The 20,097-nt window shown below is 45.2% G+C and overlaps 1 protein-coding gene across 1 annotated transcript in view; it reads left to right on the forward strand.

The window, feature by feature from the left end:
• The window catches only part of ADRA1D (adrenoceptor alpha 1D), a 53,854-nt gene extending 46,576 nt beyond the window's left edge, over positions 1-7,278 (forward strand). The window contains exon 2 of the mRNA XM_063309817.1: positions 6,446-7,278. Coding sequence (XP_063165887.1) covers positions 6,446-7,017 — 572 coding nt within the window. The 3' untranslated portion in view covers positions 7,018-7,278. The remainder of the gene's footprint in view (positions 1-6,445) is intronic.
• Positions 7,279-20,097: the final 12,819 nt, after the last annotated feature.

Below are 20,097 nucleotides of genomic sequence, written 5' to 3' on the forward strand. Positions count from 1 at the left end.
AACAGGTCATTGAGCAGGACACATAGAGACATTGTAAAGCAGTGGCCTGTTTTTTTCCATGGGGGAGAAAATGGCCCGGGGAGGGGACGTGATATCAAGCAGAAGGCCTGGCCAGAGCAGAAGCTTTGAATTTTTCCCTTTTTTCTTGTGGGCTTCCTTTTAACCCAAGAGAGTTAGAATGGACCTCATCTCAACATGGTGGAAAAGGATGCTCCAAATGTTCTGCTGTTTTAGCTGGTGGGGTGGGAGTGCTCCTACTGCAAACTTGGAAAGGATGATGCCAACAAGGCAAAATTTTAGGGCCACAGCCCAGAGACTTCTCAACGGGGACCCCCAAAACACACCAGATCTGGCTTCCTACACCCTGAAGCAAGCCTTCCCCCCTAAAGCAAGGACAGGCCTTCTGTTTGAATCCAAGGACCCCAAGTAATGCCTGTAGGGAGGAAGGTCAAAAAAGTCAAGATGGAGGTCATAACCCTCTGATCTAAGCCCTGCCCCATTTATCTGTGCTTGTTTTCTTTTGTTTTTCAGGGAATTTGGGATCCCCCCCCCCAAATATACTTGTAGGATCTACACCACCATTTTTGTCTTCCCTGCCGCAATGGCAGGAAATGAGGGCGTTGGTTTGCAGTGTCCTGGTTAGAGATGGGCCAATGGCCTCAAAAGGGGATTTATATATATATATATATATATATAAATATAAATAAGCCATATATCTGGGCAACTTCCAGCCCATTGCAAAGAGGGACATAATGCCAGGAAGCTTAGAATCCAAAATTACCTAATTGCACTACTAATTAGGAGGCCTGCGCATGGTTATGCTCTGGACTGGAGTCGGTGGCTGGCATTACTGCCAGCTGGGGTCCCTTCCACTAAGTGGCGGCCCCTACAAGTCGATGGAGTCTCCAGGTGTGGCTGGGGCCGGTTCTCCTACTACTGCAGTAATAACACCTCTTGCTCCTTGTGTCTTTTGAAATTGTGGTATCGAGTGATTACAGCAGAGAAGCGACAGAAAAGAGAAAACCATGACAGCAGAAACATGGGGGGGAAGGGACGTTTAGGGGAGGGGGACCAGGAAAGGCTGTTGTCCAAACCACCATTCCTGGCCAAGGGATTGCTCCTCACCTAGAATCATAGCGCTGTGGAGTTGGAAGAGACCACAAGGAATAAGGTTTCCCCCCAAGACTTAGGACAACCCCCATCCTATTGGTGTTTTGAGGGCCTTGAAGACCTGGCTCTTCATCCAGGCCTTTGGTGAGTGTGATTGAAGCCCCTTTCTGGCTAGTGGGAGCCTTGATGTTGCTCAGTTTTTGCCATTTTTTGTCCCTTGTTTGTACTATTGTCTTGTTTGCTGGTTGGTTACCTTTGAACTACCAGAGTTGCGGGGAGTCAGGTGATATACAAAATCATCATCATCATCATCATCATCATCATCATGCAATGTGCAGGTCAGCCACAGAAACCATCCTTGAGAAGTAGCCATCCAACCTCTTCTTGAAAGCCTCCAGAGATGGAGAACCCACAACCTTCATTGGTAGACTGTTTCACTGTGATACAGATCTTAGCTTCAGGAAGTTTTCCTTTATATTTAAATGAAATCTGGGTGGTGGCAACGTATCCTCATTCTTTTTTGCCCTCGCCTCTGTGCCCATGCAAAAGATCTCTTGATCTTCTTGTCTGTAGCTTCCCTTTCCATAACAGAACACAGCTATCTTCAGTAAGCCATCTTCCCTCCTGACTGAACATCTCCCATTCCTTCATCCTGACCTCAGAAGGCATATCTTCAAGTCCTGTGGAGTCCTTGGTGCTCTCTGAGCTTGGCTGTTTGCTTGAGGATGTTTCATTACCTGACTAGCTATCGATGATGACCAAGCTCTAACCAAGCTCAGAGAGCACCAAGGACTCCACAGTTCAACCTTGAGTATTCTCTTCTGTTGATATCTACAAGTCCCTCTAGGATCAGGGAGACAAGCAATATATGGAACTGATTGACTTCGTTGTTGGATTGAACTTGGGAGAACTTCTGAACTGACGTAGTAGTAGAAGTGGGACAGTTCTGAGCCACTGTCTCAAAATCCCACTCCTGGAATGATGCCATTGTACAAGCAGATTAGAGCCAGGACAAGGGTTAGGCCCCCAGCCAGGGGAAAAAGCCTGGCAGCTGTTAGAAAACAACAAGAGGTGGGTAGGAATTTGGAAGCCAACAGTTGATGGCCGCCAATTCATTTAATTGTCTGCTTTTGGCAGAAGACTTCTAATCTGGCAAGCTGTTGTCCCCGTTTGCAGACTTTTGAGTGGCAGTGTGCTCCAGCTGTTAAAGAGATGGACTAGGATTTGGGGGACCTGGGTTTAAGTCCATCCTCAGCCATGGAGAAACTTGCTTCAGTTCCATCTCTTTCTCACCTCCTAAAATTCAGAAAGAGTCTAATTTTCACTGCCCTCTCCATGATTTTTTGGGGTAGGAAAGGATAAGTACCTGGAAAAATCCATGCTTTTAGGGCGGGTCAGTAAAAAGCAGTGTTGCAACCTGCCCTGAGACTCATCCTGGCCATTTCAGCACGTGAATCCAAGCCCTAACAAACATCCTTCCAAAAATACTTGCATTGTGCTGATTGTACCACAAACCTCTCAGATTCTGGCAGCCATCCGGCTTCGAACTGCAAATTTAACATCAGGCGTCTCAGTGTATTTGAGGGTTTGAAAAGGAGGGGGCGTTTCTCTTGCACTGCAAGGGAGGTGTGGCTGGTAACTCTAAAACTTTCTGATAGCTGATGTGCCCTTCAGAGTTTTCCCCTGAATTAAAAAGGAAGGGATGCATTGTCCCTAGTAGCTGGGCCTGTTGGAATAATAGTGACTGCATGCCCATAAGATCCAGCAGGCTGGGCTTAATCCATATCCCTTCACTCAGGGATGACCAATTTCAGGAACCAAGGAGTCTCAGTCACTGCCCCGCACCTTCTATGGGGCAGCATTTCTCCAGATATCCAAATACCATCCCTGCTTGTTTTTAAGAAGGCCCTCAAAAGAGGGATTGGGGGCCGGAATGATGGGATCTATTCCCTTGAGCAACAGTAGTTGGGGTTTTTGTGAGATACTGTTGAATTGGATTAGATTCGCCGGCTTTTTGGTACAGTCAATTATTTTTTATGAATTGTGGTTGCTGCTATTTAATTGTAATGTGTATTGCATTTTTTTTTTAATCCTGTTTACAGTTTGGTACGTGCTGCTCAGACTTTGCTTTGACCGCAGGGTGTCATAAGGAGGGAAGGAATGTTTCTGTTCCTGCAAGGAGCAGAAGAAATTAGAGCAAAAAAACTCCTTGCAGGCTACAAGAGACAGCCTGGTGAGGAGATAGAAAATTCAAGTGCATTGTGGCATTTGCAGTGCCTGAGTCAGAGCAAGACAGAATCATTTTCTGATGGGAAGAGATGAGGTTGCCAGCCAATGTGAAGGGAGCTATAGTTCCATCAAGTCTTCGGGGCACCAGGTTTTGGAAGGCTGATCTAGCTCATCAACTCATGCAGGGCTGCAACAGGCCTTCAGTGTCTCAACAAATGAAATTCTCTGCAAGTAGGACTTGGTCCATCCCTATAGTAGCTGGGTAAGAAATGGTCCTGGAGGACCTCACAGAAGGCAAGAAGGACAGAGACAGCTTGGTGGTAGAGAATGTCCTTCACAAGCAAAGAAGCCCAACTTCACAAAATTATGGAGATGGCAAATCCTTTTACCTATCTAGTCCAATCCTTTTGGTTGCAGGAAACCTGATGTTCCAGCATCCAGGAGTATCTGCAGGGTCTAGTTAAATACACAAGACGATGGCCATGGCATTGTGATGTGCACATAAAAACAGGCATGGCTTCGATCACAACATTGTGCCTGATACCTTGACTTTTTCAGCTGCACCACTGTCAGCATCTCTAAAAGGTGGCTGAAATCAAATCTTTGACTTCAGTGTACCTGTAACAAAAGAGAGGTATTTTGAATGTCTTTCACTTCCAAGGAAGACCATTCCCTTGTCATTTAGGTCCAGCTTGCAAGAATGTTAAATCCTTTGCGGTCTCCATCTTGGGCTGGAAATAAACCTGTTAGATTCCAGAGAGATGTCAGTTATAATAGCACCATGAACTGCAAGTCTGAATTACTTTAGATGTTCCATAGTTTTGACCCACCAGCAGCTATCCAAGTGCACCAACAGTCCATCAGGCATAAGTAAATATAAATTCACACACGCTAGTGTGCAGATCCGTCTTCCAGGGCAAGCATCTAGCATGCATGAGAATTCCACATCAACATTGCAAACTGGATTATGCATGCAATACAAAATTATATTCTGACATGGAACAGAGGAGGCATCAAGGATGTTTCCTTTGTGGAGAGGGCAGTTTCCTTTTTTAATGGACAACCCTGGCTAGAAGGCTCACGTATCTGCCCACCCTCCCTCAAGCCTGCAGTTAACTAGGGATTCGGGGGCTGGTACCTCTAGTTTCTCATGGAGGAAATCTATCTATGTGGCCGCTAGGAGTCAAAAATGACTTGATGGCGCATAATCAACCTCTAGTTTCATTCTCCTCCAATGCGGTGCCCACCAGATGTGTTAGACTTCAACTACCAGCTGATTGGGGTGGATGGGCATTGCAGCCCAACACTCCTGCAGGGCACTCCACTGAAGAAGGCGGTCTGGTTCCTCCATGTAGTCTCCAGCTGCTCCAGTCAACGAGCCATAGCAGAAAGCAATGGTCCCTATCCAGAAGGTCCACCTTCCCAGTGGGTATGCAGCTTGCCTGGAATCTTGAAGGTTTGAAAAGGGGCATGCATACCTGACAAACTGTGCTGATTTGGGACCCTCCAAGCCATGAAAGTGTTCTCAGTGAATGGCTTTCAAATGCTTCTTGTTGAAGGACATGATGTGCATGTGTTTTCCCTTCTTGCTTTTGAGATTTTGGTGTTTTCGTGTCTCTAATGCTAAACGATCCCTTTCGAGCTGCTTTGACACTAGGATTTAGCACCAATACCTTGGAAGTGCCTGCTATTTACCCGTAATATGAATTAACAATACAGTCACGCAGCATCATGATTCATCTAAAATTAAAAGGCATTGAGGCTGACTCAGAAAGTTATTCTTAGAACTCCCTGGGCAATAGCCCACAGTTTGGAAGAGGGCAAGGGAGCCCCCTGCTGGAAGAGAGCAGCATTACACTTTGGAACGTTTTAGGTAGAAATCGGGGATTAATGGAGGGGGCAGGATTTGCAAAATAAAAAATCACTTTCATTCACAAATGTCTGGCCACAGTGAGAAGCTTTGTCCTGGGTCACTTACAGTTTTTCTATTTCCTGTTTCTGAAAATCAACTTTGACCATCCTTTCTCAAGACCAATCTTCCCATGGGGTCTCAAAGTATATGTTTTGATACATCTTTCCTGATGGATAAATTCAAGATAAACTGAACATTTGCACCGCTTTTCAGGCTGTTTTGGACAATCCAAATACAACTGTGGTCCATGTTTGTAAACCTCAGTTCAGGGTGGGATGAACCCTTTACTCCCAAAGTGATCCAGACTAGCAAAATCAGCTTCTCAAGCGGTCCTGGCAGAACGCTGAAGTTGTACACAAGACCTCCCATCATTACAGCTGATGGAAGCTGTATCCTCCTGGCTTCCTTTCTTTGTATGACTTCTTGAGTAAAGTCTGAGAGGGCTCCATGTAGGGTGAACAGTAAAGTCAACATGGGTTCTGTGATTATAAGTAGCTGTGTTTGGGTTCCACTCAGGAGCATCAGGTAAGATAGGAACCTAAGGAGACCACCTTGGTGCCAGCATCTAAAAGGCTCAAAAGTCTGGTCCAGGTCAGATTGTGTGTTAGACAAGAGCTCAAGAGAGGCTCCACTACCAATATCTGAGTTTCACACCTGGCCTTTGTCCCCATCTCCTATGCCAGTGAAGCACCCTGTGCCTCTCCTCCATGCCTGCAAATGTTGACTGGGCCGTTTTGGGACATGGCTTAGCAGTCTTTCAAGAAAACAGTAGACCAGTGTTCAGAAATAGCCCAAGGACAGATCATAGGCACAAAAGAGGTGTTGCACCAAGCAGGAGCAATAGAGTTACTCCCTCCATCCCAAACACACCCCTCCGTGCCTGTGACTTGTTAGTAAGGCAGCTTGACATAGTGTTCCAAGCAGCACCCACATTCACCCAATTCCATCCGGCTCCATTAGAGAGAGCGATTCATGGTTGCTTTCCCACCATCAGGTGGGAGGAGAAAACTGTAGACTTTCCTCTAAAGACTTTGCATCATTTGGAAAACCTTCAAGTTCTCCAGAACCTGCAGTTTTGGCTGTGTAAAGATCAGCACTCACCCCCAGCCATTGTTCATGAAAGGTATGGTGCCTCCTCCTTTGCCCCAGCAAGGCCCTTTAACGTTATCGTATCTTATTCCATTTTCTTCTCAGGTTCCTTCTTTCCTTCACTGAAGCCCACAGGCATGGCCTTCAAGATCATCTTCTGGCTCGGCTACTTCAATAGCTGTGTGAACCCGATAATCTACCCTTGCTCCAGCAAAGAGTTCAAAAGAGCTTTCATCCGTCTGCTGAAGTGTCAATGCCGTCGGAGAAGGCCTATCTGGAGGGTGTACGACAACCATTGGCGAGCCGCTTCCATAAACGGTTCTAGCCAAGACTCTGAGAGGGAGCCCCGTTCCAGGATCTCAACTCTCAATGGCTCCTTCATGTTGAACTCCAGCAGCTTGGAAAGATCAAGTAAAAGAAGGACTCTGAACTTCAAGAGGTGGAGGATATTTTCTCCATTCCAAAAACCAGCCACGCAGCTAAAGGAGAAAATAAATGGCCTGTCCCACAGGATGCGTGGTAGCTCCCTCAAAGGTGGCATGGCAGCCTCATTCAAAACAGAGGTGGAGTCAGTCTCCATTGGGATCCCCAATGAATTCTTGGAATGCATTGACTATCAAATGTATGATGATTTAACAGACTCTGAGTCCTCTGGGCTTAAAGAAACAGATATTTAATGCTAATAGGGAACCTTCAGGTTCTTCTGGATTCAGTTTGGGTTGTCTCCATCTTATAAGTGGTTGGCTGACAAAGGTGGGTGCACTCCATGAGTGAGACAGATAGACTAACCAAGGTAGTCATGCCCCATTGGTAGAGCCCGTGCTTTGCATACAGAAGGCACCCTCCTCCATTTGAACCCCATGTTTCCAATGAGTAAGGAGCAATATATCACAGTCCTGGTTGGAAACCTCAAAGTGCTCATGTCTGACCTAATATGCCACCCCCTTTTCACAACTGAGTTGCAGTTACCTAAAGATGGACAGTTAGCCGTGATGATGAGCAGGGTAAGTCCTGGAGTAGATCAATGGGCCCTACAAGAGAAACTGGCCAATGTATTGATTATGAGAATTATCCACCTCTAGTAGGCAGAGCAGTGCCTTGTTATCAATGATTGAACGCCACACAATCCTGTGCAAAAAATATTTGCCACCATGAAAATATGAGCACACCAACAAGTTACGTAAATTAAAAGGAAGACATTGTGTGAGTTCACCACTAAGCGATGCTTTATTTTGAATTTGATTCTTGGAATATTCAGATTTCTGGAGCCAGGTGATTGCAGTAGGAGAGAGACAGTTAGGAATACTGGGGTGGATGACAAATCAGAACCCAGGCAAGTTCTGTGCTCTGATTCATCACCTCGTCCTGCCCCCTCCAATGACCCAAATCCCTGATGAACCTTCTTGATCACTGCTGAAGTGGAAAAAGAAATCCAACCCAAGAAATCCTATTTCCTCCGTTGTGGTGTTGAAGAACACCCAAAAGAGAAGGAATGGAGCTCTGGAATGCAAGGCAGGAGTTCTTGAGGTTGACAGACTTGGGGTGGAGCTAACGTAGCCCTGCCTTGTACTGGATCCCCGTGGGGAGTTCCCAGTAGAAAGCCTAGGGCCATCAGCTCTCCCTTGCTCAGCCAGTGCTGGAACATGGAAGGTGAGAAACACATGAAAGACTACCGTTTCCCACCCTTGACCAGCATGGTGAGAATTTAATACCCATCATTTAATTTATAATATCTCAACTATCCAATATTTTGCAGTTGGTTATATTTTTCTTGTTGGTTGCAAAAAAGGAGTGAGTATCCCATCACCGGTTTGGCCCATGGGCCGCTTGCATGCAAGTAGTATCATCACTGTCTCGCTAGCATCTCACTTTGCAGACTGCCCTTCCCTCTCGCCTTTCCCTGATGTACACAAGTGAGCAGGCTTACTCAGCGGGAAGGGTTATACACTTTGCTTACGCTCAGTGGCATTTCCATTGCTATGGTCTGATGTCCAAGAACCTGCACCTACCGAAAATTAAGCTTTGGTTTAAAATGGAGACTGGAATTTCAGAGAGTCAGATTCAAATGTGTGCATCGGATTTGCCAGTGAGGGGAAGGGTGTCTCTTCATACAATGGTTAACGTGGTGTCCACATCACATGACTTTCTTTGATCTTTCCTAAACTTTGGCTCACATTCAGAAAGAACAGGAGGAACACTGAGGGAAAAACCCCAAATATGGAAAAGGGCGTCACAATCGTCAGATCCATCAAAATCTCAACGGCAGAAGAAGAACATTCCAGGAGAAGCTGGTGGGAGGGTTGCAAAACATACATGAGATGGTTGGTCTGAGGAACCATGAAAAATCTACCCACTTGGTTGATTAATGGATAGGGGTGTCCACAGGGTGTGGTTGAAAAGTCAAGATGGTAGCCAGGACAGTGCAATGGAAGTTCCATCATGGCCACCACCTCAACTTTTTTTTTTACCATACTGTGCAGACACCCCTGCTAATGAAGCAAAGGATTCAGGCAGCATCCTTTCTGGCTAATATGGTTTGTAAAGACTGAATTAATAGTACAAGTGAGCTTCCCACACTTAGGTTTGAGTTTCAGCTCAGAAGTAGCTCTTTCGAAACATTTCTCCGAAAACATTGTGCACATTTCTATAATCAGGGTAATACTAGGCCAAACATTTTGGTTCTTGTTTTTTTTTTTAACATTCTCCCTCCATGTTTTTACTTTCTTTTGTTCAACGGAGAAGATCATTCTGGTTCAGTTCTCCAAGCAGAGATGCCTGAGGGGTACCTGTGAGCATCTTCCCTTTCATTGACAATCGTTTTCCCTGCCTTCCGATGGTTTCCAGCAGATCCCATCGAAAGACATCATGAGGGAAATCCTCCCTCTGGGGTTTTTCAAACTGGGCTGCCTGGCCAGCCAGGGTGGCAAAATGCAAAATCTAGGGACTCCGTCAGCAGTCTGGATCCCCTGATGATCAAATCAGCTGAAAGGAATTTTAGAGACATTCTAAATCATCCTGAAAATGTGTTGGACCACAATAGGTGGACAGGTCTTGGCCCAGCCTTAAAGCCATCTCATATTAGGACACTTAGGACAAATCCATATGCACGTAGCAAAGCCTACTTTCGGTCCTCTAGCTGCATCACTTTCCACTGCTGAAGAGGCAAGCCTTTTCCCAACATTCAAAGACTTGCCTCTTTGACAATGGGAATTGCTCCATCACTCTGAAAAAAAGAAAACAATCCAAGTTGAGGTCCTATTTTCAACCACAGATGAATGAGGTAGGAGTGAGGAATCTGGGAGAGAAGCAACACTGTATCAGGGAAGAAATAGAGGATGTTGTGGGAGGAGAGTTGGAATAGGAGTGGGAGACAGGAGGGAGTGTTCCATACACCCCCTTGGAGGAAAGATGGGATACAGATCTAACAAACTCTTGAATTACTCCAACATTCCTCTATTTCCAGAGTATCTTGGGTGTCACCCAGGAAGAAAATTCTTACCTTTGCAGTAGGGCAGTGTTTCCCAACCTTGGCAATTTTAAGATGTGTGGACCTCAACTCCCAGAATTCCCAGGAGTTGAAGTCCACACATCTTAATGTTGCTAAGGTTGAGAAACACTCCATTAGGGAATAAATAACCATAAAACAGGTCTTCTCTGTTGTGACTTCATCAGATGCATTAAGTTAATTGAGAAAACGCAAAACAGTGAGCCAGGATCTGTAGTAATGGATGGTATGAGCCAAGTTAATAACTTATGGGAGTTGGAAACTGGCTGCCCTTCTAAAGTACTACCTGTCCTGGGAATGTCTGATATGGGCTAGCCCAAAATAATTGTCCCCTAAATATTCAACTTGTACTGAAACAGGAACTCACTCAAGTCCACGGACATTGGACCCAAACTCTGCCAAGTGATTTGGCACAAGTAATCCTAACTATCCAAAATAGTAAAAACACATTCATAATCAATTGCATATCTGTTTGCAGGCTTGTTGTGAGACCCCAAATCAGCTGCCTGACTTGGCCACCTCACTGCCTAATGGAAGGGCTGGCCCTGACAGAAGAAACGATAATGCTGTCATGCAGACTCTGCCGTAGCTTTGTCCAACCCCTACAATGCACTTTAAGGAAATGCACTTTTCTGCAATCTTATAAATCAGTGTTTTTCACACTTGGCAACTTTAAGATGGGTGGACTTCAACTCCCAGAATGCCCCAGCCAGCATGGCCATGGTTGAAAAACAGTGTTCTAAATGCACCTTTCCTTTGATGCCGCTTTGTACAATTTCAGAAGTTTTAACTAAAAGAAATAGTGGAGCCAAAGAGATCAAAATATAACCCCCAAGTTTCTCTGCAGTCCTTACTAAGAGATTCATCCCCATCGATTCCAATTGCCCTGGGACCAGTGTCCAGGGGCATTAAGTGCCAGTCTTCATTCCCATGGAAAGAAGCAGCAGATGATCTCATTGCACTCAGCAGAACTTGGTGGAAAGTATTTCCTAAATCAGGTATTTCCCAAATCATCATCTGTCACAATGTTTCCCTTTGGGTTGTGTCGTCAAGCTTCAGGGACCAGAATGCAAGGATGATTGTCCTGGTCAAGACATAAATAAACTTGGTTGGCTTGCTTTTGGTAAATCAGCTGATAGAGCAGTGATCTTCAGCCATTTTGAGCCAAAGGGATCCCAGTGGGTAGGACCTAGATAAAGAAATGGGCAGGGCTAGGGCAAACATCAATTAATGTAAAATTAATTACCATGAATTACATTCTATAAATAATGCTTATTCCTTGTGTAGTTGTTCATTTCCCTGTTCTGTCACCATGAAAATGTCAACATAGGGACAACTTTTATAAAGTCCCTGGAAGGTGTTTCAGACTTTGCAAGCAGCTTCAGGACCACTGATTGCGCACACTGATTGTGGTATGATGCTGGAGTGTTAAGCTGGTCTTGAAAATCTCCCCCTGATATATGCATGAGCAGCATGTAAAGAAATCATTGCAATGTGGATTGATGGAATCAGGCCATAGCAAAGAAAAGTGAAGTGAATCTTCTCAAACGTAAAGAACCCTAAACCTAAGGAATGATCTCAACTCATATGGATTGGTGTGCAAAAGGATCTGTGGCTGCATGTACGAGGCCCTGATCCAAAGATGGAACACTTAGGACAAATCCATATGCACGTAGCAAAGCCTACTTTCGGTCCTCTAGCTGCATCACTTTCCACTGCTGAAGAGGCAAGCCTTTTCCCAACATTCAAAGACTTGCCTCTTTGACAATGGGAATTGCTCCATCACTCTGAAAAAAAGAAAACAATCCAAGTTGAGGTCCTATTTTCAACCACAGATGAATGAGGTAGGAGTGAGGAATCCGGGAGAGAAGCAACACTGTATCAGGGAAGAAATAGACACTTGATCCTCAGAAGTATATGGTGGAATTCTGAAACCTGAGCTTGTCTGAACTTCATACATCAGCTGAAATTCACCACCACTGACACAACAGAAGAGAGAAGACGTCATCTGTGTTTATGTTGGACAGATGTTTTATAACCTTTCTATTTTATTGTTTACAACTGTGTACATATGTGTACATTTCGTTTAACAGATCTTTGGATATTCTATGCCCAGTTCTTTTGTTCCCTTCCTTCTTAAAATCTGCAAGCATATTTATTCACTGAGATTTATTTCCTGCCCCATGAGGAACATTCTGATGGATCGATTTGTGTCTACTTTTCCAGACACAATGTACATTTTCCTCTGTTTCTTTGTACCAAATACATGCACAATCCTTCCTCAGTGCATTGTTTCTGACAAAGTGTCGCTTTTTCCTTTCTTGATGCCCGCGGGGTTGTTTCACTTAAGACCTGCAGATGGAATCCAAAACAAATGTGTAGTTTCTCTTTGGGGAAAGTTGTGGAAAGAATATCAAGGAAAGCCAGCATATATAATACCAGCAAAATTACACTGGGCACATCTATGAAAAATACAGGTGTGAAACATCCCTGTGCAACATGTTGCGTGGCTAAACTCCCAGTGAGGGCTAGACTCATACAACCCGCCACTAACCCAGTCGTTGTGTCTTTCCAGTAGAGATCAAACAGCTGTGGTCGCATTATCTGGGTCACAGGCTGATGTGCGGGCCTAGAGGTGGTTTAGGTGCTGCCACCAATCAGTATTGGGGGGGTATGTTTTGTGGCTTCCACCCCTTAGCAGCTTTTTACATTTTTAGCAACTCTTAATCTCATTTCCTTGGAAGATTTAATGGGTGGGGCTTAGGAGCTGTCCCATGGTTGACTGGATTTGGGGTTTGCACATCTGGACTGATGTGGGGGCAAAGTAGTTGACTCTGAATTGCCTCTATGAAAATTGCCCTGGTCCTGACTAGGTTAGTGGGACTGTGGGATAGCTTAGGTTCTGAACTGACCAGGTTCAGTATCTTGAACAAATCCAGCCATGCTTCAAGGCATCTGCAGAGGGAGTCGAGCAAATGATGAAAGCAGTGTTCACCATCACACCACAGGTTCCACCTCTTTTTTACACACATTGTGACTTTGCACGCATGTACAAAAGGCCAGAGCATTCAACACGGAGCTGTATTTATTTATTTATCCCTTCGGGGGACTCTAGGCAGTTTACAGTAATCAATTAAAACAACAATCATAAAATCCACAATATAAAATTACAATAATAAATAATATAAATAGGAGTAAAGAATAAAAAAGTCCAAGTGGCACAAGAATCTAAAACAGTCCAAGTGTGGGAGGAGTGGTCTATAGTAGCCATCCCCATGGAGCTCTATTCCTCTCTCCGCCCCAAGCGAGGCGGCAGAGCCAGGTCTTCAGACTCCTCCGAAAGGCCAGGAGCGATGGGGCCAATCTCACCTCCGGGGGCAGCAAATTCCAGAGGGTGGGCGCCACTGCAGAGAAGGCCCACCTCCTGGACCCCACCAGATGGAATTCTCTTAGTGATGGGGTCCGCAGCAGGCCCTCTCTGCACGATCGGGTGGGACGGGCTGATGTAATGGGGAAGGGGCGGTCCCTCAGGTAACCCGGTCCCATGCCATTTAGGGCTTTAAAGGTGATAACCAACACCTTGAATTGGACCTGGAAGCAAACTGGTACCCAATGCAGCTCGCGCAGCAGCGGTGTCACATGTGCCCTTCTGGGGGCACCAAAAACAGCTTGTGCGGCTGCATTCTGGACCAGTTGAAGCTTCTGGATACTTTTCAAGGGTAGCCCCATGTAAAGTGCATTGCAGTAGTCTAGTGTTGATGTAAAGGGCCTTGGGAATGGCCTTGAAGGACAGGAGGAAGAACCACTCCGAAAGTAACAGATAAGAGGGGCTTGAGCCTGGGGCAAGAAAGGTTGAGAGGGGACATAATAGCTGTCTTCACACCCCTGAAGGTGTGTCACATTGCAGAGGGTTCAGACTTATTTTCACTTGTGCTAGGGGATGCGTAGAAATAATGGGATGAAATGTCAAGGATGTAGATACAGATTAGACATGAGGAAGAACTTCTAGACAGTAAGAGCTGCCGATCAGTGGAACAGGTTACCCCATGGAGTGGTTTCTTCCCCTTCACTGGAGGTTTTCATACAGAGGCTGGATAGTCATTTTTCGGGGACTATGTAGTGGATCCTGCAGTGGGGATCCTGGTGACCTCTTAGGTCCCTTCCAACTCTAAGATTCCATGATTATGTAGAGGAAAGAAGGAATGGCCTTGAAGGACAGGAAGAAGAGCCACTACCAAGCAATGGCCAGATAATAGTGGCTTGAGCCCAGGCCAAGAAAGTAATGAGAGAAAACGTCTCAGACAAGCCCCTTCCTTGTTCACATGAAGATAAAGGGAGGGAGGGGGAAGCACATTCAGACTTGCAAGATTCTGTTACTATAGATGTTACAGTAAAAGTAGTCCTGACCTACATGGCATTGGTGTCTCAGTCTGGTCTACCTTACAGGGCTGACATCAATCTTGCAATCTTGTCTGAACACTTTTTTATGAGGGTAAAAAGCTTCAGTCAGACAGTTGGGGAAGGCATCTTACCTTTTTTGATCCTTCTTATGATCCCCCTAACGCAGTCACCATTGCCTGCAGTGTTAATACACCACAATAGCAGTGCAGGAACATAATTTCAAACTCTGGACCCAACTGGCTGATGACTGGATTAACCTATTTTCTGGGTTCACACAACCCATGGAGATGTGAATCAAGGAAACAGGCTGTTTGCCCACTTGAGAGTAGCCAAGGTGTTGGACTAAAACAAGGGATTCCCAAGTTCATCCAACCTCAGCTATGGGCGTTGGGAACTTGAGCAGTCCCTCCTCCCTTTTAGCCCAACCTACCTCATAGGGTTGTTGTGGAGATAAAATGAAGACAGCGTCCTTGCCTGGAGAAAAGGCAGGATACAAATCGAACAAAAATCTAACCAAGCTTTGTAGTAATCAAACATTGTATGTTGTGCAAATGGAGCTGTTAAATCTTTCACTGCCCTACTTAAGTGTGTTCTACACACTACACAGCGGTGGTGTTCACCTCTTAATGCTAGTAAGTCTTGGGGGGTGGGGGTATATTATTGCACTAATTTGCAGCCCCAGCTGAGCCATTCACACTGTGTAATGGTATGTGGGAAAGTCCTCGAGAGACTGGGCAAAGACTCACTGCCAAGGGAACGGTCAGATAAGAGACAGCACAGCCCACAGCTGGATAGTGGGTGGAGAAAGAGGCTCAGAAGGGACCCTCCTTAGTATCTCAGGCTGTAAAGGAGACAGGGGGAGACTTGTACTTTCAGACTTGCAAGATTCTGTTAATATAGCTTTACAATAAAGTAGAATTAGCACATCTGGTCATGTTTCCTGTCTGGTCTACCTGGTGGACAGTGGCATACAGTTTCCCATCCTCCTCCTGCTGAGAGAAGCCCTGGGTGTGGCCCACAGTCATCCCATCCAAGCCACAGTGATGTCAGGAGTGTCATGACATCCTTGCCCCCAGGACACAAATTGTATCATTTGCACTCTGACATCAGGAGGCATGCTAGACCACATTGCAGATACCCAAAGTCCTGCTCCAACAGCTCTCACACCCATTCACAGCTAGGCTGTGGCTGATGGGGACCAGCTGCACTGCAATCAAGAGGCAGCAATGAGCTCATTAAAAAAAAAAGAGGCTGCTTAATGTGGCGTAGAAATCCCTGCCCTCTGTTTGCCATTGCCATTGTCACTAAAAAGAAGGGCCATTTATCTGCCATCACTGCGGCCAAGATATTAACAAAGTGCTAAAGATCATTAGGAGAAAATGAGATGAATTCTCATTTTGAACTCATTTGGACAGTGTTAAATTAAGCGAGAGAGTCCCTCAAGTGGAATATGAAAGCTTTTTCTTCCCCCTTCACTGCTCTTGAAATGGGGGTGGCAGGCGTGGGTTCATCCTTCTGTGCATTCGTGGCCTCTGTGAATGCCTCCACCCTTATGCGGCAAATTAATCTGGGGATATCCTAAGCAGAGGATATGCCAATGACTCACAGTTGCAGAACCCTTCTCTTCTTCCATCCCAGCCCCTCCAGGAGGCTTGGAATGGATTGCTGTGCTTTGCAAGGCAAAGAGAACACAAATCCGTTCTCAAATCCACACATTTTTCACATCAGAAAGATTGCGGTGCTTCTGCAGACCTTCTGTATCCAGAGCAAATGGGACACCAAACGTAAGTTACTGAGGGACACACCATGACAAGTCCTCTTGTCTCCGTTGGCTGCTTGAGCTCAGCCATACTGTAGGCACAGGGAGAAGCAGCTTAAGGGAGAATTAGCCCTTTTTCTCAGCTGCCAAGACTGAAATGGAGTCCTAGAGTGTCAGCCTTGGGAGGTAGTCCAGACAAGAAGCACACCCAGAAGTACTAGCTCTATCTTTATTGTAAGCTTACATTAATCAAATCTTGCTAGTCTGCAGGTGCATCTCTCCCCCCCACTTGCCTTTACAGTCCAAGAAACTAGGAAAGGTCCCTTCTGAGATGCTTCCCACACCCCTTTTCCTTCTGCGGGCTCAGCCACCTCTTATCTGACCATTGTCTTGTCTGCAGCAATTCCTCCTGTCTCCCAAGGTCATTCCCGCAGACCATTACAGAAAATAGCCCTGCTAAAATGCAGCATCTCTCAAAACTGTGCCTCTCATGCTCTCCATTTTATGTTTTGTGCACAAGGCACTCCAGTTTAGGTTGAGAGCTGGAGTTCCCCAGGACAGGAGTTTCAGTTGTGTCAACATCCCACTATCATTTAGCTCTGCAAAGCTCAAGGCTCATTATCTGCTAAACTGTGAGAAAGGAGGAGAAACCAACACCAGAACTACCATCGTGCTAAAAGATGGATCTCCATTTGACAGAGGGCAATCAAGTGTGCGAAGCAACTTCTTCCTGGCATGCAAGAAGGTTCATACCTAGCCATGACCTGTGAGTGGTTGCCATACTTAAGTCCACGACAGGGAAGCTAAGACCCCTCCTTCTGTGGCCACATGTTGGGGGGCAAGAAGGAAGAAGACTATAAAGGGTTAAAGCTGGAACAACCTCCTCGACTTATGTGACTCGGAGCCTCTCTGGAGCAAAGACTGGTTTGATCCATGCCCAGAATTTCTGCACACTCATCTGAATCCTGCCAGAGAAGAAAAAGGGGGCGTACATGTAATAACTAAAAACTTAAGGATATTGGCAGGACCCTTCCCACCGTACTGGGGTGCCAAGAAACTTGACCTTTAAGCCAAACTCTTATCAGTTGTTTATTACAAAAAAGAAGCTAATGATGTTAATGATTTGCATTAAAATAGCAACTCAACTCTGCTTGGACAGATTCATTCCCTTCCACCTGGTTAAAAAGGGAATAGCAGGCAGAGTTCTCAAACCTAGGGAGGATTGCTAGAGTCCTTTGCTATGGGGTATTTCAAGACCACAAGTTGAAGGGAATAGTTGCAAAAGTTCTAGCTCAGTTTATTTCACAAAGGCCCCAGGAAACAAGAGGAACTTGAAGGAAAAGAACACTAAGATTCCAACTTCTTTTAAAATCTGGAGTGTTGGTGACGAGGGAAAGAGGGTCCCTATTATAGTTGGACCAAGGAACTTCCATAGGTGGTATTGTCCATCTGTGGTCCATGATGATTTAGTCACATATTCCAGTTGTTCTGTCACAATAGACAGGTAGCATTGCTGCAAACCAGGCTGGCCAGATTCCTGACTTTACACAGAGACTCTTCTGTCTGAAAGCCAATCCAATTTAGGTCTCAAGATAAAGAATCGTAAATATTTTGTCCTCCTTAGGCACAGGTTCTTGGGTAGCCAGGCAGCAGGATCAAAGGCAGATCTGAAAACAGTTTCAGGAGTTAATGCCTAAAGTCAGTTCGAAGACAATAAAACCTCAAGTCTTCAGAATTCCAAATTCAATGGACGAAGTGTTACTTTGGACTTTACCAGAGAGCTTCAAAGCAGTCTGGACCATCAGTGTATTTGAGGTTACTGGTGTCATTTGCATAAGGGCACATTATCATGCAGATTATATTGCTGACATCAATTCAGATTTAACAGCCATTTGGATTTAATACATACCCTGTTCCACCCAAATAGTTTATTCGTTTGGGGCTCTACTGGACACCATCACACCAACTGAATCGAAAGCGACCACTGGAGGGGATACAAACTAGTTTTTTTCCAGGAAGGATATTCCATGAGCCCTTGGGATGCTGACAGGGCTTCATGACATCACTGACCCTTTCTCTCTTGGCCAGCCTAGCATCAGGAGGGTGGCCTTGATTGTGCCAGGTGATTCCACCCACCAATGAAAGTCCTACTTGTCAGTCACTTTCTATCTTAGTTGTTTTGAAGACCCGCCTGAAGAAGCGTACCATTTTCCAGTTTCACATGGTTCATACCACATGCTGAGATGCTAGTTGGGTTTCTCATAATATACTGCACACAACTCCCTTTTAGTCTGGTCTAGGAACTTGTGTGAACCCAACTCAAGACGGCTGTTTTTTTACATGTATTTAGTTATGACCAGGCTTTTTCTATGACCCCCAATCGGACAACTTTGTATATCATTAAGTACTTAGATCTACCATTAATTGGGAGTTAAAAGGGATTAATTTATTTCTGCATCACAAGTCATCCAAGGGTATGGTCCCAGCTGATAGCACGTCAAGTCTTCCTAACATAGTTTTTGTAACCTTTTCTGGAGAAAATCTCTCTACACGGTCACTAAGAGTCGGTACCAACTTAATGATAAATAATCCATCAAATGTAACCTTGGCATGATTGCTATACAGCTACCAGATTTAGGCTGCAAACATCTAGGTGGCCACTATGGGGAGCAAGGTTAAAAGGTTAAAGTTTTCTGTATCTCTTTATTGCCATCTAGTGATTATCTGAATATCTGCAGCTCATATCTAATAGCCTTAGAATGCATGTAAAAAAATCATCCATAAATGAGCAGAATCTGATTTTTTCCGTTACATATGTGAACGCAAGAGGGCAGGATTTAACCATTTTTGAATGGAAGTTTCTGCTTCCAAAGGCAGACTTCAAAGCAACAAATTAGACTCCCTTGAAATCTAACCAATTTGTTTGACTACGAGACAACGTTCATGAATTTTCCTCAAATATTGCAGAGGTTTGTCCTTGAAACAATGGCTCACACTGTCCCAACTGGGAGCCATCTAGGCGTCTCAGACTACAACTCCCATCATTCCCAACTGCATGGAATCCAGCTGCAGGGACATCAGCTGCTCATAGGCAGAGCTTGTACCCCCAAATCACTGCAAAAAAAAAAAAGCCAAGGAATTCCCACGCAACAGCCAAAAAGAAGAGAGACCACCAAGCAGTGGCCATAAAAGCTACATGCAGTCCTTGCAGAGATGGAAAAGAAATAAAAAGAACAATGAATATCTTCAGTGGGCTGAAGCAGTTCCCCTGTGAGGTGTCTCAGCTGTTTTAAAAACTGCTTATGATTTAGATTTATAAAGGCTGCCCCACTCAGCATGGACTCTGGGCAGCATTCAGTTAAAATCAATACAATCGCTAAAAACAGGCAAAAAATCCTGACACAGAAATTAAACATAACAGGCAGAACAACGTATCATGACCAAGCCAGACCATACCCCAAATATGCACAGCTGTCTATCCCAGAACTTGGGGAAAAGTTGAGTTTTAAAAGATTATCTAAACATTTACAGGATGAGAGTGGTCCAAACCTTCAGGGGACGTTATCCCAGAGAATAACAGAAGGTATGCTCCTAGGTCCCATCAGATGCCATTGTTTAATAGAAGGGATACAAAGTACATCTTCTCTGTTGGATTTGGGAAGGGCAGACATGATGGGAGAGAGGTGGTCCTTCAGACAACCAAGCCCTATGCTGGTTATAAACAGCACCAGAAGTTCATTGGTAGTCTCTGCAGTTCACATACCAGTGGGGTCACATGGCTGTACCGAGGTGCACCCATAACTATCTCATAACACTGTATTCGGGACTAGCTCTAGCTTCTGAGGGGTCTTCAAGGGCAGCCCCATGTAAAGCGCATTGCAACAGTCCACACCTGAAGTGACTGAGGCATTAATGCCCACAAGAAGTGCCCACGCTCAAGGAAAGGAGGTTGTACCAGAAGAATCTGTGTGAAGGCCCTCCTGACCACAGCTGCCACCTGCCCATCAAACAGGAGTAGTGAGTCCAGGAGGAAGCCAAATTGTGCACCAGCTCTGAATGAGGGAGGGCCACCCCCATTCAAAACCAACAATA

The sequence above is a fragment of the Candoia aspera genome, chromosome 8 (genome assembly GCF_035149785.1).
Source record: "Candoia aspera isolate rCanAsp1 chromosome 8, rCanAsp1.hap2, whole genome shotgun sequence".
Taxonomy (NCBI): domain Eukaryota; kingdom Metazoa; phylum Chordata; class Lepidosauria; order Squamata; family Boidae; genus Candoia; species Candoia aspera.